This window comes from Leptodactylus fuscus, chromosome 10 (assembly GCF_031893055.1).
Source record: "Leptodactylus fuscus isolate aLepFus1 chromosome 10, aLepFus1.hap2, whole genome shotgun sequence".
In the NCBI taxonomy this organism is placed as follows: Eukaryota; Metazoa; Chordata; class Amphibia; order Anura; family Leptodactylidae; genus Leptodactylus; species Leptodactylus fuscus.
Window position 1 is genome coordinate 35,101,181 of NC_134274.1, and position 25,924 is coordinate 35,127,104.

The window sequence follows — 25,924 nt, forward strand, 5'->3', positions numbered from 1 at the left end:
CTCTAATAGGGGGCGCAGACGCCTGAGAAATGTCGGACCTTAGTGTGCTAGATCCATTCCTGCATTCTGTCTGATTCTCTGTTTACTGACCTTAGCCTGTCGGTGACCCTGACCAGAAGACCCCCCTGTGTCCTTGACCCGGGAATCTGAGCAGTCTGTCTTAGTGGTTTAACCCAATTTCGACTTTGCACACTTGCCGCCTGCTACAGACCTATGACCCCGGACTTGACCATTCTTTTTCTAGATCCTCTGGTGCTTCAGATCAACATATCTCTGGCCTTAGTAGGCCGGTCACCACCTGTACATGGACCGCTCCGAGAGATGGTGACCTGGAGGTCTGCACACAGGGAAGACGAGATCCCTTATGGGGTGTTAAGGGTGAATACCAGGGTGGCTACTTAGACAAATATCTTGGACATGACTAAGTCAAACCAGTTAGGTGGCTCAGTAAGTCCACAACTCGCTGTCCGTGACCTCTTGACACCAGAACTAAAAATAACCCCTCCCATTTTATAACAACTTATGATGTCACACCTGGCGGACAATCTATGTATAACAAGACAGTAACAGAATCGCTATATAGTAAGACGACTCTAACTATGGAATAGTGTGAGGCCCAGGTCATCACAGGATAAAATGGGAGAACACAAATCACATTTATCTATCGTTGCATACATGAAAAAAAGATTTGGCAAACCCCCAAAATAGAAGAACACGACCAAAATGCAGATGGCCGCCCATTGGTACGGCTACTGAGAGAGGGCAATGAGCAGATGTCATAACACTGGGAACAAAAATATCCAGATGGAAAAATACCGAAATCTAAATTCTACTCATCGGGCAGTGATCTCCACCTAAAGTGTCAAACTCTTCAGATACTCAAGTCCATGGTTCCCTCCATCACCTATAGTCTAATAAATATATATATCGTCTGCCGCAGGAGGGTCATTAACAATGAGGACAATATGGAAATTCTGAAGACCAGTCCAAGAGTCCTGGGCCAGTTCTCTGCCAGTGGATAAGACACTTGGATGTGGATCTTACAGACCAAGCCTGAGGAGATACTGCAGGACCGTGATCCAACGTCAAGCCCCAAATGTTAGACCTCGGATGGAATCACCATTTTTATCCAGTACTAGGATGAGCCATAAAATTGAGGATATCATATACGTCATATTGTGCCCCAAACAATAATAAGACTCCAAATCCCCCAAAATATCATTACACATCGGGACACGTCGACGTCTTCAGTGAAACGCCATGTTTTTTGCTCGGCTGTGAATTCTCAAGTGATTGTTTAAATTGCTCTTCTGCGTGAAAGATTTCCCACATTCGGGACAGGTAAATGGCTTCTCTCCCGTGTGGATTCTCTGGTGCTCTAACAGATGAGACTTATTGCTGAAGAATTTCCCGCAGTCCGTACAGGGGTAAGGTTTCTCGCCGGTGTGAGTACGACGGTGCGTGACGAGGTGCGAGGTACTGGTGAACCTCTTCCCACACTCAGGACAGGAATATGGCCGCTCCCCAGTGTGGATTCTCTGGTGCTTGATAAGGTTGGACTTATTTGTGAAACATTTGCCGCACAAGGAACACGGGAATGGCTTCTCCCCAGTATGAATGATCTTATGTTTGACAAGGTCGGAGCTGCTGGTGAAGCATTTGCCGCACTCTGAGCAGGAGAACGGTTTCTCCCCCGTGTGGATTCGTTGATGGGCGACGAGATTGGAGTTTGTTGTAAAGAACTTTCCGCAGGTTGAGCAGGCGAATGGCTTCTCCCGGATCTGGATCCTTTGGTGCTTGTTACAGGTGAAGCATTTCTCACACTCCGAGAAGCTGTGCATTAATTCCGTGTCTTCGAGGAATTGGCGGTGAGACGTTGAGGCCACTTTGACAGATTTTTTTTCCGGCCCCGTATACATAACAGTCATGTTCTTTTCACCGGCCCTTTTGCAGATGGAGGTGTACTCTCTTGGAGTGTAGATATCGGTGTCCATCAGGTTTCCCTCATCACATGACTCGTCCTCCTCTTTAATATAAGTGATAATATAGTCTATGTGGGGGTTGTCTGGGGGTGCGTTGGCGTCCATGAGGTCTTCCTTGTCCGATACCAGCTCTTCCTTGATGCCGGTGGTTATGTACTGGGCCTCTTCGGCTGGCACTGAAGTGTTTGTGAGGCTTCTGTCCTCATCGGGAACCAAACGCTCCTTGTTTAGGGCAACTGTCTGGATCTCTTTGTCTGAAAACGTCTTCCCGTAACTTCCTTCCTCTTCCTCTTTCATTGTACGACGGCCGATCCTCTTACCTGTGACACATAAACAAAGGTAACAGTTGGTTATCTGGTCAAAGATGTCCGAACACCTGCAATAACTTTCAGACGAAGGCTTGTTTGGCTGACAGCTAATCCTCTCAGACACATCTCCCTTCAGAACAAGAGCATTGGGTATTGAGATTCTATATACCCGATACTTTCTACCCCTGACCTGTCGGATGAGAATCGGGAGCCCTCCTTATACATAAGACAGGATTTGGGAACACAAAAGCTGACTTTCTTTTAGGGTACTTTCACACGAAGGAATTTGAAGTGCTCGTCGGCCTCGGATTTCTCTCCAAATTCTGACTCTGTATAACCCATGGTGGAAAGCCAAAGCCCCAACTAAGCACAAGGGGGTCTCACCAAGTAACGTGAGGCAGGGGCCACAACCCTCAGGTCCTTTCAGATGTTCCCGCTTACTACTGAAGTCCTCGGACACTTCTCCGCTCAGCAGCTCAATGATCTTATTGGTGAGGTCCAGAATCTTCTCCTCATGTAGCCGGGAATGAAGTGAAGACACCATAAAGGGGTTCTGCAGAACCCGGCTAAATCCTGCCGCGGCGTCATCGCCTTTACTCCTCACAATAACATAGTCCTAAAGGAAAGAGAAGATTGCATGAAGGAGCGATGTCACCGGGGGTCAGTGTCCTAACCAGTCAGTAGATTCTCACCTCACCAGTGACCGTGTAGATGATCTCCAGTGTCAGTCTTAGAATACTCCCCGAAATCCAGTCCAGGTCCTCGTCCACCATCACTGAGCCCGCTGGCTCCTCGGCTGAAGATTCCCTGTCCTCGGTTTCCACATCAGAGGACATAGTAGAACCGCAGCTAAAATATTACACTGCTGAAAAATAAGATGTTTCACCAGCCGGTCCCCCGCACCAGCTACAGCCAAGGGGCGAACATAAGACAAGCTGTGGGGAATATCAGTTACTGCTGGAGGCGTCTATGTTATAAAAATATAATGGAGGACAGCGCCACCTGGTGGAAAATCAAATGTCATAAAAATATAATGGAGGACAGCGCCACCTGGTGGAGAATCAAATGTCATAAAAACATAATGGAGGACAGCTCCATAAAAGTAATAAAAGTGCACTTGTGGACAGCGCCACCTGCTGGAAATTTCCTTTAATAAAAGTACACTATTAGCACTACCTGCTGGAGAGGTCTTATAAATACACTTCAGGACAGCGCCACCTGCTGGAGAGATCTTTTTAATAAAGGTACACTGAATACAGTGAGTTGGTGAGTTTCTTTGTAATAACAATATAGTAATTCCTTGTAGTAAAAGTATGCTGTTAGCGCCACCTGCTGGAGAAGTCTGTGTAATAACAGTACACGGGAGAACTGCGCCACCTGCTGGAGAATCTATGTAATAATAGTACACGGGAGGGCAGCGCCACCTGCTGGAGAAGTCTACGTAATAACAATACACAGGAGGACAGCGCCACCTGCCGGATAAGTCTATGTAAACAGGGCATCGGAGGACAGCGCCACCTGCAGGGGTGTTAGCAGTTCAGTATAAATCGTTATGAGGACAGCATTCCTGGAGTACACATCAATCCCCTTCCCAAACGGAACTATATATGTATAACCCGCAGTTACCGTCACGTCCTCCGCTGTCACCGGCCGGTTCCCCTCATTCTTCAATAGAAACACAGACAAGCACCGGAAGTGACAACCCGGAAGTAAACAATGGCGATCTGTCATCTGCGTCCCACAGCTGTGTTGACACTTCCGCTTTGTGCGTTCCACCACAGAATCTAGTTCTTACTGTTGCATCTACGTTCCTCCTCTTAAGGGGGAGACGATGCGGGGCTGCCCCTTCCTGCCAGCTGTATGAAAAGGAAAGGGCACCATTCACAGCCCCCCCCCCTTTCCCACAGCCCCCTCCCCTTTCTGCTCTATATGATGGCACCCCTTACTAGACTGCTGAAGTTGTTGCCCAGCCTAGAAGGCCATGCTAGGTGAGGAGGCAGACATTAACGGCAGCGAGTTCATAGTGTAGTCTACAATTGTAACATGAGCTGAGGAGCCCCCATACCCTTTACAGAATGCCCACTGTTCATATCTCACTGCTGCTGTACACTGGGGGGAGGAGAGGATCCGGATGGAGATGGGTTAATCTTCTGACCCTTTGGGATAGTAGGCCGCAGCCCCATTACTAGAGATGAGCGAACAGTGAAATATTCAATATTTGTTTCGAATAGCGCCTCAACATTCGACTATTCGAACGAATATTGAATCCCGTTATAGTCTATGGCAGGGGTGGGCAATTAATTTTCCCATGGGGCCGTATAAGAAATTGAAACTATACTAGAGGGCTGTGCCATGACAAATTTAGCTCCACCCACTTCTACGTTGACTCCGCCCATTCCCAATCATCTTTCCATGTGCCCCCATACAGTATAATCCTCCTACAGTCACCCGTACATTATATGCCCCCACATTGTAATGTTCCCTTCCAACTGCCCCACAGTATTAAGTCCCTCTCCTGGTGCCCCAGTATAAACTGGTGGAAACTAGAGGGGACACAAAACTGGAGCAGCTGGAGGGGGACATTAAACAGTGGGAGTAGTTGGAGGGGGGGCAATAAATTGACAGCTGGAGCGGGACATGAAACTGGGGGCAACTAGAGTGGGACATTAAAATCGGGAAGCAGACATTAAACTGTAGGGGTAGCTGGAGGGTGACATTAAACTGGGGGCAACTAGAGGCAGACATGTCCCCCTACAGCTTCCTCCACGGTTTAATGTCCCCCCAGTCTAAGTGCCCTCTTCATCTAGCCCCAGTTTCATGTCCCCCCCCCTCCATTTCTCCCTCAGTTTCATATCCCCCTTTATTTTCCCCATTTCATGTCCTCCCTCCATCTCTCCCCCAGTTTCATGTCCACCCCCTCCATCTGTCATCTCTGCCCTAGTATAACATTCCCCTGCCATCTCTGCCCCTAGGTTACTGAGACACACATATATAGACAGACAGACAGACATATATATAGACAGACACATAGACAAACACACATATAGACAGACATATAGACACACAGACACACACACACATAGACACACACACACATACAGACACACACACATACAGACACACACACATACAGACACACACACATACAGACACACACACATACAGACACACACACATACACACACACACACATACACACACACACACATACACACACACACACATACACACATATAGAGACAGACACACACACACAGACACACACACACATAGACACACACACATATAGACACACACACACTCTCTCTCCCCCCTGCAGCTCACCTTACATCTCTCAGTACTTTATGACACGCTCCACATCTCCATCTTCGGCCGGCACTAAGACACGCCCCCTACACACGCCTCCCTAGACACGCCTCCCTAGTCAAAGCTGTGCGGGCCGGACTGAATCAGTCAGAGGGCCGGATGTGGCCCGGGGGCCGGACTTTGCCCAGGTCTGGTCTATGGGGAAAAAAGCTTTGTTTAAGGGGAAACCACTATTCGACTCAGGAGGGTCACCAAGTCCACTATCACACCTCTGGAATGCAACTGGGACAGCAGGGGTAGCATGTCTGGGGGCATCTAACATGCCCAAGTCACTGTATTACACCACTAATAATGCGGAGCTGACTTTTTCCCATAGGAATGCATTGACCAGCGTTGATTGGCCGAATGCCATACAGTGTACAGCATTCGGCCAATCAACACTGGTTCTGCTGGAGGAGGTGGAGTCTAACATCGGTCCAGAGCAGTCTCCATTGTGGTCCGATCTCAGGTGTAGCAGAGTTCAGCGCACAGCTCTGCTACATCTCAGGTATAGCAGAGTTGAGATGTAGTACAGCTGTGCGCTCAACTTTAACTACACCTGAGATCAGACCACAATGGAGACTGCTGTGGACCGATCTTACACTCCGCCTCCTCACAGACGAGCCTCCGGCAGAACCAGCGTTGATTGGCCAATGCTGTACACTGTATGGCATTCAGCCAATCAACTCTGGTCAATGCATTTCTATGAGAAAAAGTCAGCTCCCACATAACGCAAGCTGTCAGGGATCCTGACTAGCATATAATGGGCTGCCACGAAATGTGCTTGCAGGTGAAGTTTGAAAGTGATGAGACCATGCCAGCCCGAGCTAAATGCGAGAGTAAGTTCAATGCAATAACATTGTGGCAGCGCACCATATGCTAGTCGGGATCGCTGGCAGCTTTCAGTATGCAGGAGCTGACTTTTTCCCATAGAAATGCATTGACCGTACTCTTGCATGTATCTTGGGCTGGCAAGGAAGGTATATAGAGCCCCAAAGAGCTGTTTGAGTAAGATTCCTACTTAAATAAAGGTAATTCCTAGCTAACCCTGCCAGTACATCTATCCCTGTCTCACAGTCACATAGTTCACAGTCTCATATGACCCGGATATTAAATCCACTATTCATATAAAGTGGAGGTCACCTGATTTAGCCAACCAATTACTTTTTCCGATTTTTTTCGATGCCTCCGTTGTCGTAGTTCCTGTCCCACCTCCCCTGCACAGTTATTGGTGCAGGGAAGGTGGGAGGGGAAACACATTTTTAGTGCGTTTGCCGCGTGGTTTCGATTGGAATCGAATATCTCAAACAGCCTGATATTCGATCGAACGCTGTTCGCTCATCTCTACTCATTACTACTAGTCAAGTGATCTCTAAGCCTTGGTTAGTGCAAAAAAAAAGCCGCCAACATCACTAACACCTTGTCACTATGTCTGGCCTCCTCTACTCAGCTGACTATATGCTATATACAACTCCATGCAGAAAATAGGAAAGATCTTGTTAATTGTAGACTCCACTGGGTCACACACAAAAAAAACAAATCAAACCATTGCCTTCACTATCGATCAGTTCCATGATTACTTGAAAACTTGAACCATAGTAATGGTGTGTTCACATGGGGCAGATTTTCCTGCAAAAATTTCTGTATCTCTGAACCAGTTCTGTCCATTTGCACAGAGTTGTCTTGGAGGCTCACAACCAATCAGAGCTCAGATTTTACACTTAGACTGGATTATAACTGTACAACTGTGTTATTGGTGGGACTCCAACCACGAGGACCCCCACCAGAATGGAGTATGTGGGATGACTCTGCATGGCATTTCATTGGAAATGCCCGAGATAGCCAAGTGCTGCACTCCGCTTACTCTGGTTGTCACACGGAAGTAAATGGAGAGACTGTGCATTTGCAACCAGATGTTCTATTCTTACAGCACAAGGGACCCCCCCCCCCCATTCTTGGGATCATTGGGGACACCAACAAACAGATACATGAGGTTTCATGAAAATTGACAAATAGCTGAGAAAAGCCAAAGTGACCGTAATAATGGAAATTTTAGGACACGGTACTGCAAATCCAGGTTATGATGCAGCTAAAAAGTTCCCTTATACAGAAAAAAAGAAATCTGAGCACTGTCTGGAAAGCTGCTTACTGTCTGTGACTAACATCCCATCAGTGGTAAGGGCTAGTTCACACGTGAATATAAGGGGAGGTTTTTGACAGCGGATTTCGCGTCAAAAACCTCCCCTTACAATGGTGGTCTATGCAGACCGCCAGGCTTCTTTTTTCCGCTAGCGGCGGGCTGCTGCTAGCGGAGAAAAGAAGCAACCTGCCCTATCTTCAGGCGGAAGCCGCGCGGGTTGAGCCGCGCGGCTTCCGCTCCCGGCAGCACCTCCTATGTCGGTTCATTCATTTGAGCCGACATCGGAGGGGAAAGCCGCGACCGTGATAGTCGCGGCAGGCGGGTTTTGACCAGAGAGAGATGCGGCTCGCCGCGGCTCTCTCGGTGTCAAAACCCGGGCAGGCAGTTCACGTGTGAACTAGCCCTTACACACTCCACGTACTGTGAACCCTTCTAGACTTTGAAGTTAATTAAGTCCAGAATTTCCCTAGTAACAATGAACAACAAATTAGCTAGAAGGGAGACACCTAGTGGCAGCAACTTTAGATTAGGTTTTTCAGGCACAAAACACATTTTTTAAATGACGTTCATTACATTGTGATCCAGAATCACAAGCTCTAATACATCAGAGTAAAGTGACCATAGAAAGCTGAACTTTGGTTGGTTGCTATGGACAAGGCAGAACAATCCCGTCACCTCTAAATAACATTCCGACCTCTACCAATATAGATATAACAGAAGGTGAAAACATTTGAAGAATATTCGGTTTATTTTTTCACAAGCATATTTTCCAATCATTCTAGGGTCACTACATTTCTAGGGTTAACACATTATATATTAAATATAAAACTGACATAAATATCAGAACTGAACAATATCACATCAAAAAACTAATTAAAAAAAAAACTACACTGGAGGAACGCTCAGGACAGACACAGAAGAGATCGCACACATATTGTCTACAGCAGGGGGCAGCACCTCGCCTCTTGTGCGCACAGTTTACTCCATTCACCTCTAAGACTCCAAGGACTGCGATTACACATGCTGGGAGTCGTAGTCTCACAACTGCTGGAGGCCCCAGGTCTACATGATAGACATAATGGAAATGGAAATCACAGCAATTATTTTACAATCGATACCAAAAGGCCAAATCCAGGCGTCTGCGGTGTTTATGTTGCTGATCAGCAACTTGCGGATCGTAAAATCAATACGGTCGTGTAAGACCAGCCTTGCTTCACCTTAGAGATTGGTGCCTTAAAGGGTCAATCCAGTTTCTACTATTGATGGTTTATCGTTAGGCCACAGACTTCTACCTGTACCCACACACCATCGCTAGAGTGAACCGTGCGATCTTAGTACAGCTGACTGCAGGGAACCCCCAAATATTTAGTATGGATAAGACCATCAATAGTAGAAACTGGATGACCTCTGTAATGTGACAGCCATAAGTAACCTCTGAAATGGAACAGGAAATAAATATACAGAGGATGTCACAGTGAAAAGTTGCACAATGCCAACTGTCAGTAACTAGCACTCCTAGAGACAGTCCTTCATAACCGGCCCATGTAAGGCTGGATTCACACACTGTTTTCTGCACACAGAAACCTTATGCATTTTTCATATAAAAACAGCAAAAAAGCACCATGTGAAACCGACTTTCTATTGCATTTTTGCAACAAAACGGCTCAAGGTTGTGTTCAGACGTTCAGGTTCTTGTGCTGCAGTCTCTAAAGCCAAAATCAGTTGTGAATCAAAGTGAGAAAAAGTCAGACGTGAGGGACGTGTGACGCTGAGACTATGAGAGATGTGAGGGACGTGCGACGCTGAGACTAGGACAGACATGAGGGACGTGCGATGCTGAGACTAGGAGAGATGTGAGGGACGTGCGACGCTGAGACTAGGACAGACATGAGGGACGTGCGATGTTGAGACTAGGAGAGATGTGAGGGACGTGCGACGCTGAGACTAGGACAGACATGAGGGACGTGCGATGCTGAGACTAGGAGAGATGTGAGGGACGTGCGACGCTGAGACTAGGACAGACATGAGGGACGTGCGATGCTGAGACTAGGAGAGATGTGAGGGACGTGCGACGCTGAGACTAGTACAGACATGAGGGACGTGCGACGCTGAGACTAGGACAGACATGAGGGACGTGCGACGCTGAGACTAGGACAGACATGAGGGACGTGCGATGCTGAGACTAGGAGAGATGTGAGGGACGTGCGACGCTGAGACTAGTACAGAAATGAGGGACGTGCGACGCTGAAACTAGGACAGACATGAGGGACGTGCGACGCTGAGACTAGGACAGACATGAGGGACGTGCGACGCTGAGACTAGGACAGACATGAGGGACGTGCGATGCTGAGACTAGGAGAGATGTGAGGGACGTGCGACGCTGAGACTAGTACAGACATGAGGGACGTGCAACGCTGAGACTAGGACAGATGCGAGGGATGTGCAAGGCTGAGACTAGACGAAATACGAGGGATGCGCAACACTGAGACTAGGAAAGACGTGAGGGACGTGCGACGCTGAGACTAGGAGAGACGTGAGAGATGTGCGACGCTGAGACTAGGACAGACGTGTGGGACGTGCGACGCTGAGACTAGGACAGATGTGAGGGACGTGCGACGCTGAGACTAGGACAGACATGAGGGACGTGCGACGCTGAGACTAGGACAGACATGAGGGACGTGCGATGCTGAGACTAGGAGAGATGTGAGGGACGTGCGACGCTGAGACTAGTACAGACATGAGGGACGTGCAACGCTGAGACTAGGACAGATGCGAGGGATGTGCAAGGCTGAGACTAGACGAAATACGAGGGATGCGCAACACTGAGACTAGGAAAGACGTGAGGGACGTGCGACGCTGAGACTAGGAGAGACGTGAGAGATGTGCGACGCTGAGACTAGGACAGACGTGCGGGACGTGCGACGCTGAGACTAGGACAGATGTGAGGGACGTGCGACGCTGAGACTAGGACAGATATGAGGGTCGTGCAATGATGAGAGTGGATTCATCTGAACACAAATCTCCCTTGACACAATGGCCATTTTATGTGTGTAGCGCTGGCAGCTCTGTACAGTCAGATGACTCATCTTTATAGTCCGTAAATGCACGTTAATAAGTATAGTGGACAACCCCTTTAATTCCTCATTAGATCCACAACTGGTTTTAGCTTCAAAAGCTGCACTGAAATCCTGGATGTGGAAACTAAAAATTTTTTTTGGCTAAGTTCAGACGATGCATTTATGTTGCATCCTTCACTGCATAGCAGACACTTCGCAGTGGGGGGGAGGGTTATTAAGACTTATGTTTTGTACGCCTTTGTCAAGTCCCCAGTTGGCATGAGATGCACTTGAAATACTAAAGAGGTTTCCCAGAGTCTATTATGGTTTCATTATCCTTATAATAAGTCACCAATATAATATCGTCAAGGGTCTGACACAGGGGACCCCTGCAGATCAGCTGCTCAGGGATTGTACAGTTTCGGGTAATGTTTGCCACAGTGCTCACCCTCTGTACAAAGGTACTGCAGCATTGTCCTATTGAAGTATATGGAACAGTGCTGCAGTACCAAAACCCGCCACCATACATATGGCATGTGAGCAGCGCGGCTCCCGGCATATAAACATCATTGAGCCGCTTAATAATAGAGACCCTCTTCGTGCACAGGAATTGATATCTACACCCCTAGATCTCAGATATAATCTGTAGCAGCTTTCTGAGGAGTCTTGGTCTTAGCTCTGTGCAGAGCAGAGAAGGAACTATGTGGTGCATCTTTGGTGCAAGAAAGGGCTGTATGTGCCAAAGATGCTCTATATTGACACCCCTCTACCCCAGAAAACTGGCAGAGACATGTCAGTAAATTCCCTTCATTGTGTCTGTGGTCTAAAATGTAATAAAAAACACAACTAGGAAGCCCTGTGTGAACTCTGCCTAAATGTGCTGCCAAGTAGGAGACGGATGAGCTAGCACTTGCGTATGGGCTGACCACATCCTTTATTGTTGGCAGGACATCGCCTTGTGTACTCGGAGGCCATAATAGACCATCAAAGGATTGATACCGGGGCACATCGATCCCTGCTCCATGTAAGTAAATAAGCGCCGACCGACACACTGGATTGTCAGTCTTGTTAAAATATAATAGGACCGATCTGAAAAATGCAGAGATAATACCTTGTATTAATAATATCGTACGCCCCGCTCAGTATCAAGATCCAGAAGTGACAATGGAGGATCTATAAGGATCTATTCAATCTTTTCTGATGTCTAACTGTTGGCTAGAGGCTGTTTTGTGAAGATGGAGCCTGTTACTGCCACTGACATTGCTAGATAAGTGAGGCTTAAAGCAGATGAAACTTACCAAGGTGAATAAAACTGGTGCATCCCAAAAATATTAGATTAAGGCCTCATGCAGACAACCAACTGCATCTGATGTGGGTCTGAGTTTGCAGCAGAATGTACTCGGGGGACACTAGGAATGACTTCCATGGAGTTTACTTACCTCTATGGAGGATCCCAATGTGACACAGAACAGGATAGGACCAGCTCTATGATCATCAAGATAGAACTGGACTGGAGGCCCCCCTGGAGGAGCGTCTGATGGTACAATCTAATCATCTATAGCACCATAGAATCAATAGCCTTTATACCTTACACTTACGAGGCAAAACATTTCCAACACAGCCAATTTCCTTTTGTGGTATTTTTATAAGTGTCAAACCAAAATCGTCCCTTTTAGCTGCTGAAAGTTTGATCTGTATGGTCAGCCTTAGAGAACAGCTAAGGCCCCATGCACACGTGGCAATCTGGACTGGAAAAAAAAACAGTCCGCACATCAGGCAGATTTTCCAGCCCAAACCCAGTCAGGAGATGAGACTTCCTATATAATAGTGATCTATAGTGCCTTCCTCCTCGTGCGTATACTGTCCCATACTATATACCATACCGTAACACTGCAGGCAGGGGTTCCCCGTATCAGAGATCACTAGGATACAAATAGTCGCAGGGTTCAGGTTGTAAATGATGTTGTGGTCTGCAATGCTCCGTGTGCACAGTGATCACAACATGAGCAGGGCTAGGTATGATTTAACCTTTTTACACCTCACTTATCTAGCAAGGTCACTGCCATTTTGAGGGGTCAACACTGCTGACAGACTCCCTTTAAGACCCTTCCTACATACCAGACATGTAAATGGTGCGTCTCCCGTGTGAGTTCTCTGGTGCATGTAAAACCATTCTAAACATGGAAACAGATTCCCTGTGTGGATTCTCAGATGTTTGCTTAGATTTACAACAATCTCAACATGTAAATGTTATCTCCTCTGTGTCGCCTTCATCCACATCAAAGTGATCCTCCTGTTTGAGAAGATCTTCTTCTGGATAGGAAGCCATCTTGTCTCCCATGTGAGTTCTCTCATGTCTGGAGAGATCGGATTGGTGGATGAAACATCTCCCACACTCCAGACATGAAAACACTTTCTCTCCCGTGTGCATGCGGTGATGGATTTTCAGTTGAACCTTACAGGTAAAGCATTGGCCGCACTCCGGACAGGTATAGGATTTCTCCCTCGTATGGATTTTCTGATGTCTAACAAGGGCAGACTTCTGGTTAAAACACTTTCCACAATCTAGACAAGTGAAGGGCTTCTCTCCTGAATGAATCCTCTGATGATCGGACAGAACAGACTTTCTCGTGAAACATTTCCCACAATCCGGACACGAGAACAGATTCTGCCCTGTGTGAATTTTCTGGTGTTCGACCAGATTGGATTTCTTCGTAAACCACTTGCCACATTCTAGACATAAAAATGGCTTCTCCCCTTTGTGAATTCTCTGATGTTTCACGAGATGTGACCTCTGCGTAAAACACTTTCCGCACTCCTGACAGGTAAATGGCCGTTCCCCTGTGTGACTTCTCTGATGGATCTCAAGCTGACTTTTCCGTGCGTAAAATTTCCCGCACTCCAAACATGGGAAGGGCTTTTCCCCGGTGTGAATGAGCTGATGTTCAACAAGAACGCGTTTTCTAGTAAACGACTTCCCACACTCCGCACAGGAATATGGCTTCTGACCCGTGTGGAATCTCTGATGCTCTAGAAGGCTGGATTTATATGGAAACGATTTGCCGCATTCTTCGCAGGTCAGCGGTCTTTCAGATGAGTGAATTTTCTGATGTCTAAAAAGAATGGCCTTGAGCGCAAAACACTTTCCACACGTAGAACAGGAAAATGGTTTCCCAACCGTCCGAATTAACTCATCCCCATGATGCGCTTTTTGTGCTACGGTTTTGTCGCAGTGATCACATAGGAAATGTATCTGTCCCGTGCGAGCCGACTCGTACCTAAACAGATTGGAACGTGTAAAACATTTTCCACATTCGGAACATATAAACTGTGGGCCATTCCTCTGCGATTTATCCTTGGGCGGTTCTCCATTGTTACAGGCATCAGATACAACACGTGTGCGGACATGTACTGGTTGTATTACAGTAGCGGAGGTTTCTCTTGGAGAACCTTGATTCGTGTTGTTTTCCTTCATCGCACAGTCTTGTGATAATCCCGTTGGGCTCTCTGTGTTGTCATCTGCAGGATAGAAGGGAACCTTATACTATATTCCAAACGATCACAAAATCAATCCAAGTATCTGAACTTCAGTATGATCACTGTACAAATGCCGCCATCCCCAAACACAAGATCAGCCTCAACTACTTGCCAACTACTTGTTGTTTGGTGAATAGTTTTGTAATGTATTTTATTAACCTATCTAACTTCCTTTTCAATATAAAACAGGCTGTTACATTCTGCTTAGCAACCCTCTAACTGAGCAGTTACTAGGGAAAGTCCATACACATGTGTATTGTGAATATGAAGACTTGAAGCATTTACTAATGGGAGGATGGTCACTTCAAATGGCTGCATCTCTGGTTTTATACCATCCATAAAAACGGTTCAGGAATCACAAGAAAGCGGAGACTCTGTTGTAGTGCTAGCTATAACAGAAACTGAGACACCACTAGTTAACACGCAGTTGAGAATTTGAACTTAAAAGAGGTTCCAGGATATTTTTTTTTATTTTAGGCTGGGGAAGATGGGGAAAAAAAATAAACATATTCAGGTGTCCCTGGTGCTCTGGTGTCTCCCAGTGTGGTCCGTTCCTGCAGCACCCATGGCATCACTACCTGTGACACCCTGTGTCCTTTCCTTAGGCCAGTGATTGGCCTCAGCTGCCTAAGGAAATTTTTGCTGCCTATAAAATGACATTCCTGACTGTGTGTTTAACCAGTGATATCTAATTCTTTTATAGATAGTATCGCAGCTTTCTTGTGAGATCAGAACTATTTCTCTAGGTGATATAAAACCAGAGATATACCTATTTGAAGTGACCATCTTTCCTTTGGTAAATGTTTCAGCTCTGTACACTACATTTAGTACACATGTACAGACAATCTCCTGGCAATGATTAGTTAGAGCATTGACATTGGGAACTTTACAGCCTGTTTTCTATTAAAAAGAAGTTAGATATATTAATAAAGTACGTTACAAAAATACTCAGCACCCCCGTCCCTCTTCAATTTTTTTTTTTTTTCTGTAATAAAGAGGCATGCAGGTAGATGTAAATAGAGGAAATATGTGTCAAGAGTGGAGAGGAATCGAAGGAATTGTAGTCCTGTACATTGATAATCCAACCTACAGCAATCCCTAGCAGCATCAAAACAAAGGTGCTGCACAGATCTAAGTAAGTTTAACGTGAAAATGAAAGTATTTACATCCAAGACATAGTGGTGTCATCTTATAAGCATTCAGACACAACTAGCACTTCTATAATCTTGGACACGTGGAAAGCTCTTTGGGATAACACCCAGTTTCTTTGACAAAACTATTCTGTCTTCCATGAAAAAACAAACATGCCTCAGTATTTTATTTTCCATTACTCACCAGTGCTAGTATCTGAATGGACTTTCTCCTCCTCCTCCTGTTGGTCACACATCACATAGGTTTCTTCTTCGTCACTTTCTATAACTTCAACTTTAATATCGATAAGATCTTCTGCCGGATTCTAAAGGTTGGAGAAATTAATTAATATATTATATATCATATATATTATAGATTTATGCCCAAGGATTCCTGTCCCTACATTGCGTATATCTAATTCCTGTTCTCAACACACAGGAAATAGTCCAGCCAATTATCGGTGGCAGTGGTGACTGAACCGTGCCGAACAGTATTTTCACCAGCAAATTGCTCCGGATCTTTAAGATCTATCATGATGATCTTGGTATCATTTTAAAGATGAGATTCTTATATTAAAAATTAATCCAAAATGGGGCAACACTGTGGCTCAGTGGTTAGCACTGCAGCCTTGCAGCGCTGGAGTCCTGGGTTTGAATCCCGCCAGGAACAATATCTGCAAGGAGTTTGTAAGTTCTCCCCGTGTTTGTGTGGATTTCCTCCCATACGCTAAAAGACATACTAATAGGGAAAAATGTACATTGTGAGCCCTATCACAATCTACATTTAAAAAAAAAAAAAATCCAAAATTTTCTTCAAAGCCAAAACAGATAAATCCATAATGGAGAAATCAGTATTAATAGCAAGGATGTTCTACTGGCTTCTGAAGTGTCTGGACGCATAGCATATGTGGGTGGCAGGGAAATGGTTAACATACCCTTAAGATAGGTCTTCAATTAAAGATTGGTAAGGGTTTCACCCCTGAGCCCCCAGCCAATCAGCTGTATAAAGAGGCAGCAGCCTCTTCACTACTCACCAAGCACAAAACCGCACATTGTATAGGGTAGTACAATACACCAATGAGCGTGATGTCACATGGCCTGAGAAGTGGATGACATATCCTAAGGATAGCTCATCAATTTAAAGGTCCCGGAAACCCCTTCTAGGAGTCAGCAGCTGCACTGGTCATACAGAAAGCTCTGCTCTATTTACCTGCTGTGCCCGTGGGGCATCACGATCTTCCTCTGTGCAGTTCTGGATATAAAGAGGACTAGGACATCTCTCTGGTGAACTTTTCATACTGGATGAATCTATAGGAAATACAGTGGCTGAACCCATTGTTTATGTGCGATGATCAGAAAATTCAGAAAAATCCAGGTGACCGCGAAAACGTTCTAATTTGTCACAGTCGATAGAAGTCTCCTCCTACCTGGTGATGTGAGGGTCAGGTGGTCCTCTACCACAACCTCCTTGTACAGATCCTTATGTCGTTTCATGTATGCCCACTCCTCCATAGAGAAATAGACAGTGACATCCTGACACCTTATAGGAACCTGACAATACAATGACACAGTTATCACCAGACACGTCATCCCTTGTGTTACTATATAATGTCCCACCATTCCCAGCAGCTCTCACCTCTCCAGTCAGCAGCTCGATGATCTTATGGGTCAGGTCCAGGATCTTCTGCTCATTGTTCCTCTCAGTTATCAGTGATGACGGCTCGGTGATAGGGCTCGGGCTCCTGATCCATCCTCCTGACACACTGGGGGTCACATTCTTTCCAGACGTCTTCCTTACTAATATGAAATCCTATAAAGATTGATCATATTAATTACATTCATTTTTCCAGTGTCCCCATGTCATTGAGATAAGATGATGTGGTCCCTCACCTCTCCACTCAATAGGTAGATCATTTCCAAAATGATGGTTAATATTCTCTCGGTCATCCATGGTGGATCAGTCAGGGAATGGATCATTCTTTCTTGAAGGAGACTGTATAGAGACTTTACAGTAGAGTATTCAGTACCTGTACAAAGGATATATTTATATATTAAGGTTTTGTTATGTTTTAATACTAATTTAAAAAAAAAAAAAAAAAAAAAAAAAACACTTAAAAGAAATGCAGTGTCCCTATGGTGAGACCCAGAACATTTTTACTTTTTGTTATTGACTAAGCTGTGTGATGGCTTACTCTATGCAGGACGGACTGTAGGTTTTATGGGTGCCATGTTGATGTACATATGACTTTTTTGATCTTTGATATTTTATTTGGTTGACCCAATTCCACTAGGTAATTCCCTGAGGGTCTTCTCTGACCTTTGAGAGACAGAGTATAAAAATAAAATGTGACAAGTAAAAAAAAAAAAATGCATAAAAATTAACCCACCCCAAAAAAAGCAAATATTCGCCTGACTGCTGTTGTACCACTAACACTAGGTTCACACTAGCGTTTGGTCTCCGTTCTGTGGTTTACGTCTTCTGCATGCAGAAGACAGAAACCTGTCAGACAGGGTCCGTCCGTGAGCGGCGGTGAGCTTTTTATGCTCTCCGCCGCGAAACCGTTTTTTTTTAAATTGGACACAGAGTACTGCATGTCCGACTCTGTGTCTGATTTTAAAAAAAACGGTTTCGCGGCGGAGAGCATGAAACGTTCACCGCCGCTCACGGCCGGACATCTTTCAAACCCATTCAAATGAATGGGTTCGAAAGAGTCCTGCAGGTTTCCGTCTCCTGCCTCTGTTTTGTGCAGGAAACGGAAACCTGCAGAACGGAGACCGGGCGCAGATGTGAACGAGTCCTAACTTATAACCAATTACCCTAAAATAGATATGTGATCTATCAATTTACAGTAAACCATGGCAAACCTAATATTTAGGTTACCGCTATTTGATCAAAAACAATAGTTCGGACATTTTTGAGCACCAGAGATCTAAAGTGTTTATGTTTATTATTGTTTGTTTATTTTTTATATACTTTAAAAAAAAATAATTTTTTTTTACTTTTATTTTCAAACCCCTAGGACAGGGGTGCCCAATACGTCGATCGCGATCTACCGGTCGATCGCAATGGATGTATGGGTCGATCGCGGGATGCAGCCAGGCATCCCCGCTGTCTGCTTCTTCACAGCGCAGGCTGAGAGTCATATACAGATAACTCTCAGTCTGCGCTGTGAAGAAGCAGACAGCGGGGATGCCTGGGCGGCCACCTCCCATCCCCATCCCCGCCCACAGACATGCCCCACCCCACCCCGGCCCCACCCACAAGAAGTGGGTAGTCGATCTTAGGGCTTGGTCATTTAAAGAAGTAGCTCATGTGCTGACAAAGTGTGAGCACCCCTGCCCTAGGAGGTCTGATCACTCATACTATATACTGCAATACTAATATACTGCAGTGTATAGGAAAATCTGTTCACTTCTATTAGAACTAATGTAATGACAAGCCTCGGAGCCTTCAATAGGCTCCAGGCAGTCCTGGCAACTGACTGCCGCCGTCCGATGACGATGATCAGTCAAAGATGGGGGCACCCACAGCACCTGCACACCTTAGATGCACTTTAACCATGGCAGCTAAAGTGTTAGCAGCTGTCAACGATCATGCCAAATTGTGTCCAAACATTGTGCACAGCAAATGACATTACATATAGTCACATGATAATCACATTACCCGGGAATGTGAGGGGCCGGTGATTCTCCACCGTGACGTCCTTGTACAGGTCCTTGTGTCCGCCTATGTATTCCCACTCCTCCTTGGAGAAATAGATGGTGACATCCTGACACCTTACAGGAATCTGAAAACACAATGATACAGTCATCAGCCCGACACAATGACCCACATTTATTATTCGGTGTCTTTATACTCCAAAAAAAGAGAAAATGGTCAATAAAATGGATGTGGTCAAAATATAAATGTATGTTCAGATTCCTTTAATAAAGGCAAATGTTAAAGGGGTGTTCCAGTTCTATTTTTAACCTCTAGTAAGACCTGCATACTCTCTCCCAGGGTCTCTATTCAGTTTCCCAGGCCTCCTGACCTTTGAACCGCACAGTAGTGCATCAACCAATCAGTGATGTTCTCTTCAAATGGAGCATCAGAGCTCAGCTAGTGATTGGCTAATACGATTGTGTGTAGGCAGAAGGTCAATAAAGACTGGAGACCCAAATCACATGACCGCTGAGACCAATCAGCGACCTAAGAGGGAGAAACAGGACATCCCCTCCCCCAGCCTAATTACAAAAAATAATAATAATTTAGCTTGGACAACCCCTTTAAGTGACGTAAAGAACTGGACTTGTTGGAGATGGTGAAAGGTCCTCTTTAGGCCTTGCCAGAGGTTAAATAAAGAAACTGGAACACCCCTTTAAACGGACATAAATGTAAGGCTGCTCAAAGCAAGAGTAAAAAATTCAGACAAACATTACTAAATCAATCTTTCATATAGTTGTATTTTTACATGGCATATTTTATGGCGGGACCCAGTAGGCAAAATCTGCCATAGAAAGATTTCCTCCTCCCATATACTTCAGTGGGAGGTTCGGGCAGAATTCACACAAAGATCAGGCAGCTAGCAGAAAATGAAGCTCCTGCCTCGCCTTGAAATGACTCAGAGGCCGACTTTTTGTGGCAGATTTCGCCACAAAAATTTGTTATGTGAACTTACTCTTAGGCAGTGCCCTCCAAAGGATAAATACCTGCGATTTGTGTCCCTCAGTACTTGCTGATCTCCATTAGGCTGTATTCACACTGAGTAACGCTGGCGTTTTTTGTGCTTATTTTTGCACATAGCGCCGCGTTAACGCCGGGCAACGCCACCGCAAAATAGCGCGGCGTTAACGCGGCGTACATGCGGCGTTAACGCGGTGCTATGTGCAAAAATAAGCACAAAAAACGCCAGCGTTACTCAGTGTGAATACAGCCGTAGGGTGTAACTACAGTACCTGGAGGAGATCCGAGTTGTACCTACTGCCTTACAATTGGTCTAGGATACTTCTCTCTCTCCCCCTACAGCTCGGCCTCCTCAGGCACACAAATTCAGAAGACATGCATGCTCATAACATGACTAGGTCTGCGTGTGAATGGGAGGAATAGCTTTCTAGTATCTATCAAGTATGGCCAACCTAAGTAAGGGGGCGGATGGAGGGGTACATGATAAAAGCATTATTAATGTATGGGGGACCTCACCCCTTCCCCACAGCGCTCACCTTTCCAGTCAGCAGCTCGATGATCTTGTTGGTGAGGTCCAAGATCTTCTCATCATTGTTTTTCACATTAAGGGAGTCAGATGAAGACTCCAGATTGGGGCTCTGGGCCCTGCCCCATACTACCGACACCCAAGGGAGACTGTTGGGGGCCACACATTGCCCGGATGTCTTCTTCACTACCGTGTAATCCTGCGATTGGAAAGAGGTGCTGAGATGGCTACACAAAGGATATCCTCAGAGTACTAAAATCTGGATTTATTAATGGGGTCTCCAGGTACTCTTTTAGATGCTGTACCTATTCGGGCTGGTCCTACACCGGGTCACACGACCGTATACAAGTGCGCCTGCCCCCAGGTGACTCTGCCTCCTCCCTTCCATGCTCACCACTTAGTTATCTCTATTACAAGAGAGACCTGGACTCAGAACCAGCCCAGAACTCCGAGGTACAGCAACCCAATAGGAATACTCCCTAGAGAAGCCCTTTAATAAGTGGTGACATCATGTGACACAATGACCAGTGTCCTCACCTCTCCTGTAAGCAAGCAGATAATATCTAGGCTGATGTGAAGAACGCTCTCTGTCATCTTCTTCCTGTCCTTGTCCGAGCTGGGTGGTCCAGGCAGGGAGAGGACCATCTTGTAAAAGAGACTCCCGCAGATAATATATCAGATCGCTGGATCATAAGAAGAGGAGGCATTATTTGTATGTATACGTGTATACTAATTCTATAGGTTCTGATATATACTGATAGATATAGTATATTCTACATGTTCCATATGATTTCAAGCTTTCTGGCTCTTGTGGTACTCTATGAGCTCTTAAATGGATCATCTAGTTATTTTTTTATTGAGGACCTATCCTCTGTAGAGTATACAATATATAATCAAATGCCCACCACGTGACCACTGAGGCTGAATAAGATGGCGGCCAGCCCAGGAAGAGGACCAAACACCAGAGAATTCTGCAGCAGAGCCCACAAGAGGGTCCCTGCTCCCCAGTTACTATACTTTGAGACGCCAGAGTATAATAAGCAATTTTTTTTGACACATCTGGTTCAGCCCCCTAAAATTTCTGGTTCAGCCCCCCAAAATTTCCTGGTGAACCATGGAAATGTTCATGAAATGAACCTTGTGAGGGTCAGCCATCACTAGGCGCCCTATAGTCTATGGATGGGTCAGTAGTATGCATGGGTAGTTTTTGCTCTTTAGGGTCAGTTCACACGTGAAAACCGCCTAGCTTATTTGTGCGAGGTAAAAAACCTCGAGGAGTTTTTTTGACGCTGTTTTTTGCGTTCCACGCGGTTTTTGACGAGGTTTTTGACGCGGTTTTCGCTAGCGGTTTTCGCTAGGGTTTTTTTTCCTATATGTGCTATAGAAACTGCAGGCGAAAACCGCGCGGTTTTTTGCAAAAAACGCGCGGTTTTGTGTGCAAAAAACCGCGCGGTTTTTTACCGCGCGGTTTTCGCCTCCCATTCACTTCTATGCAATTCTTCAGGCGTTTTCCGCCTGAAGAAAGGTCATGTCGCTTCTTCAGGCGGAAAACGCTAGGAGGAAAAAAAAAGCTAGTGGTCTACATAGACCACCATGTTAAAGGAGAGGTTTTTGAAGCGAATTCCGCTGTCAAAAACCTCCCCTTTGCCCACGTGTGAACTAGCCCTTAAACAGACTATGCAGGAAGTACATTTGAGGAAAATTTGCAATACCTGGGACAGACCATGGACAAGAGTGGCGCTGTTCCTGGAACAAACCATCCATTTTCACGCTAGTGCCCCATTAAAAAGAGTCAATCATGTAGGGACCTTTAATAGGAGCAGAAAGGCACTTTTGTGGCTGCAAAACAATGGAGCAATGCAAAGATAACCATCTTTTTATGGGCATGCAAATCAGCCTGTAAGTGCATCAGAGGCGGGGCCTGATATGACAAATTTACCTACAGAAAGCTGTGATATCGTCATAGGCTGAAAATATTTACTGCTAAAAGAGCAACGCTGGGCTGTGGTTTCTGAGGGTTGGAGCAACAGCAGCTGTCTGTAGGAAAATAAGGCCCCGCCCCCAGCGCACTTGTAGGATGATTATCTTGGAATTGCTTCATTGGTTTATGGCCACAAAGGTATGTTTCTGCCCCTATTAATTACATCTTCATGACACTATTACTGGTTTGGTGACATTTTACACCTTTAATGCATAGAAATAATAATGTACTGTTACAATTGCTAGTAAAGCTGACCTGTGTGTAGAGAGGGATATCTGAGGTTAAATGTCTATATTTAAAGGGGTTCTCCAGGAGTTACATACTGATGGCCTGTCCTTATGACTGGTCATCGTACGATCAATGGCATCCTACACCCAGAACCCCCACAGATCAGCTGCGTTCATATTGGTGCTGCCATTTCTTCACTGAGGGCCAAGCACAGTGCCATACATAGTGTAGTGGCTGTGTTGGTAAATGCAGCTCAGCCCCATTCCCTTGGGCTGTAAACAGGCCATTTGATGAATGATTGTCATGTAAGGCTTGTCGTGGAAGCAGCTGATCTGTGGGGGGCCTGGTGTTGGACACTAACACATATAGGTCATCAATATGTAACTTCTGGAAACCCTGTTAAGTAGAGATGGGGTAAGCTACAGCCTCCTGTATGAGAGAGAGATAGCTGTATGCAGGGTAAAGGGGTTATGCCATGAACATTATTTAACCTCTGTGCATAGGATAATCTGCTGACTGCCGAGACCTCAATGATCCTGAGAAAAGTGATGTTTTACTCCTGCTCAAGAAAGTCTATCTCCTCCTCCAGCCACTGTGTTGTAGATGCGATAACATGGGAAAAATAATCATACCTCATACATACGGTGAGAAAATTAATTATTATTCCATATGCATATTAGGTATTTGGAGCACTGGGTGTGTCGATCCCCGAGTACCCCTGATGCTGTTAGTGCAGCCCTCCAGCAGCAGAATCCCATGTATATGCTGTTGTAGTCCTTGGCATGTGCACTATACTCGTACACACCAAGGACTACAGAAGCATACTGCGTATGCGCCAAGTTTTGCTGATGACTTTGGCATGTTTTCAACAGATATAGCGGTGCACAGGCATCAGAGTTAACGCCCACAGTGCTCCAGGTTCCTATTTTGCATATGGAATGTGAAAATAGCAAAGGTATGATCGTTATTGGTTTGCTGACCTTATGGTCCTATGTTGATAGAAGCATAGGTTATATTCCAAGGCAAGAACTTTATCATGTCACTGCATCTATAGCACGAAGGCTGAGGGAGGGGATAAACTCCCTTTAAGCGGTGGACGCAGACGTGCCCCCTTTCATTCACCTCTATGGGGGCGCTGGAGATAAGAGCGCTGTACTTTGGTAATTTCTGAGATCCCATTGAAATGAATGAAGCGGGGGCATCTCTGTGTCTCCACCCACCACAGCAACAATCTCAGGACTGGCGGGGGTCTCAGTAGTCGGACCCCCTCCAATCAGCAATTTATCTGCTTTGCTGAGAATGGAGGTCAAATCACTGAGGTGACAAAACCCCTTTAAGAACAGAAGCCACAATGTCATGCTAGATCTGACAGTGACTGGCAGACCCTCCGACTTATAACTGGTCAGCCGGGGTGCAACTCATTTCAGCAACACAAGTTGATCTGATCTTGCTGTCAAAAGTAAGAGAACCCCCCCCACACACACTCAAACCAGACATCATGACAGCTTTTTAACCCAATCTAAACACATGTTCACACAGCTAATTTTTCATGCGGTTTTCTGCATATTCCCCCTCCTATTGCAATTTACAGAGTCAGCTGTGTGAACATGCCCTATAGCACACTATACCTGTTGCACATAGCAACCAATCGCAGCAGCGCTTTCATCCTTCACGAGCGCTGTTGGAAATGAAAGCGCTGCTGCGATTGGTTGCTATGGGCAACAAAGGCAGTTTTATAAATCTGCCCCAGCGCAGGGCCGTGTAGGGGGGCAGTCGTGTATACAGGAGCCGCTGCCACATCTACTTCCCCGGAGCCTGCAGGACGGGCTGGGAGGACACGGAGCACAGACAATACATACACTGAGCACTCACTGAGCCACCACCGATCACTCCCCGGAAGTAATCCTCCCCCTGCCGGCCACTTCCGCCCTTTACCCGGCTCAGCTGTGGGAATCACGTGACCACTGTCACTCAATATGGCCGCAGCGCGTACAAAGTATAACCTGAAAAACCGCAGTGTTGCCGCAGCGTAAGGACAGGGCTAGATAAACGCACTAGTATCATGGGGAGAAGAAATAAAGCAATTACCTGTAGCAGCCAATCAGATGACAGGTTACATGTGTCACTGTTCCCATAGATATCTAAAGCCAAATCCTGATTGGTTGCCATGAGTTTGTAATTGTTCGTCATGATGCCGCCATTATTTATTCAGTACAATGTACTGTGAAGCTGGAAAAAAATTCTGAATGGGGGGATGTAAAGAAAAAGTGCATTTGTGTGATTTTCTTACGGGATTCGTTTATACAGCATTCACTGTGTAGCCAAAATGATCTGTCACCTGTATTCTGTGTTTCGGTACAATTCTGGGGATACCAAATTTATATGGTGTTATTTACATTGTAACCCCTTAACAAAAATCCAAAACTGCCATTTTTTTTTCTAAAATTCGCCTGAAGAAACGACTGAAGATAGGTAAGTATGTTGGGGACGGGACGGGGGAAGGGGTTGGGGGGGGTGAGCATTGGTAATGCTTCGTTTCCGGAAATGCGGAAATTGAATGTCACCGGTTCATCAAAAAATGTACCTGGGGTGGTCACGTGACTAAATAGGTCAGGGGTAGGGAATAGAGATAAGCGAGTACTGTTCGGATCAGCTGATCCGAACAGCACGTTCGCATAGAAATGAATGTACGTAGCTGGCACGCGGGAGGTTAAGCGGCCGGCCGCCGTCAAAGCGGAAGTACCAGGTGCATCCATTCATTTCTATAGAGCGTGCTGTTCGGATCGGCTGATCCGAACAATACTCGCTCATCTCTAGTAGGGAACCTTTGGCTCTCCAGCTGCTGTGAAACTACAACGCCCAACATGCTCCATTCACTTCCATAGGAATTCCAAGAACAGCAGAGCAAGTGTGCATGCTGGGAGTTGTAGTTTTGCAGCAGCTGGAGAGCCATAGGTTCCCTACTAGTGTAGAGCGAGTAGTATTCGATCGAATACCTTGCCGGCATAGGAATGCGTGTAATCCACCG

The 25,924-nt window shown here is 45.8% G+C and overlaps 1 protein-coding gene across 1 annotated transcript; it reads right to left on the reverse strand.

Annotated features, from left to right (window-relative positions):
• On the reverse strand, positions 1–24,789 carry LOC142219177 (uncharacterized). Its single transcript, XM_075288128.1, has 14 exons — positions 24,769–24,789; positions 21,225–21,370; positions 20,698–20,886; positions 19,163–19,286; positions 17,389–17,525; positions 17,135–17,308; positions 16,926–17,049; positions 16,709–16,806; positions 15,704–15,824; positions 13,073–14,350; positions 12,950–13,026; positions 2,983–3,141; positions 2,675–2,906; positions 1–2,302 (listed from the first exon to the last, which is right to left on the reverse strand). Exons 2-14 carry the CDS (start codon positions 21,330–21,332, stop codon positions 1,248–1,250), a joined length of 3,876 nt encoding a protein of 1,291 aa, XP_075144229.1. The 5' UTR covers positions 21,333–21,370; positions 24,769–24,789; the 3' UTR covers positions 1–1,247.
• Between the last annotated feature and the right edge of the window lie 1,135 nt (positions 24,790–25,924).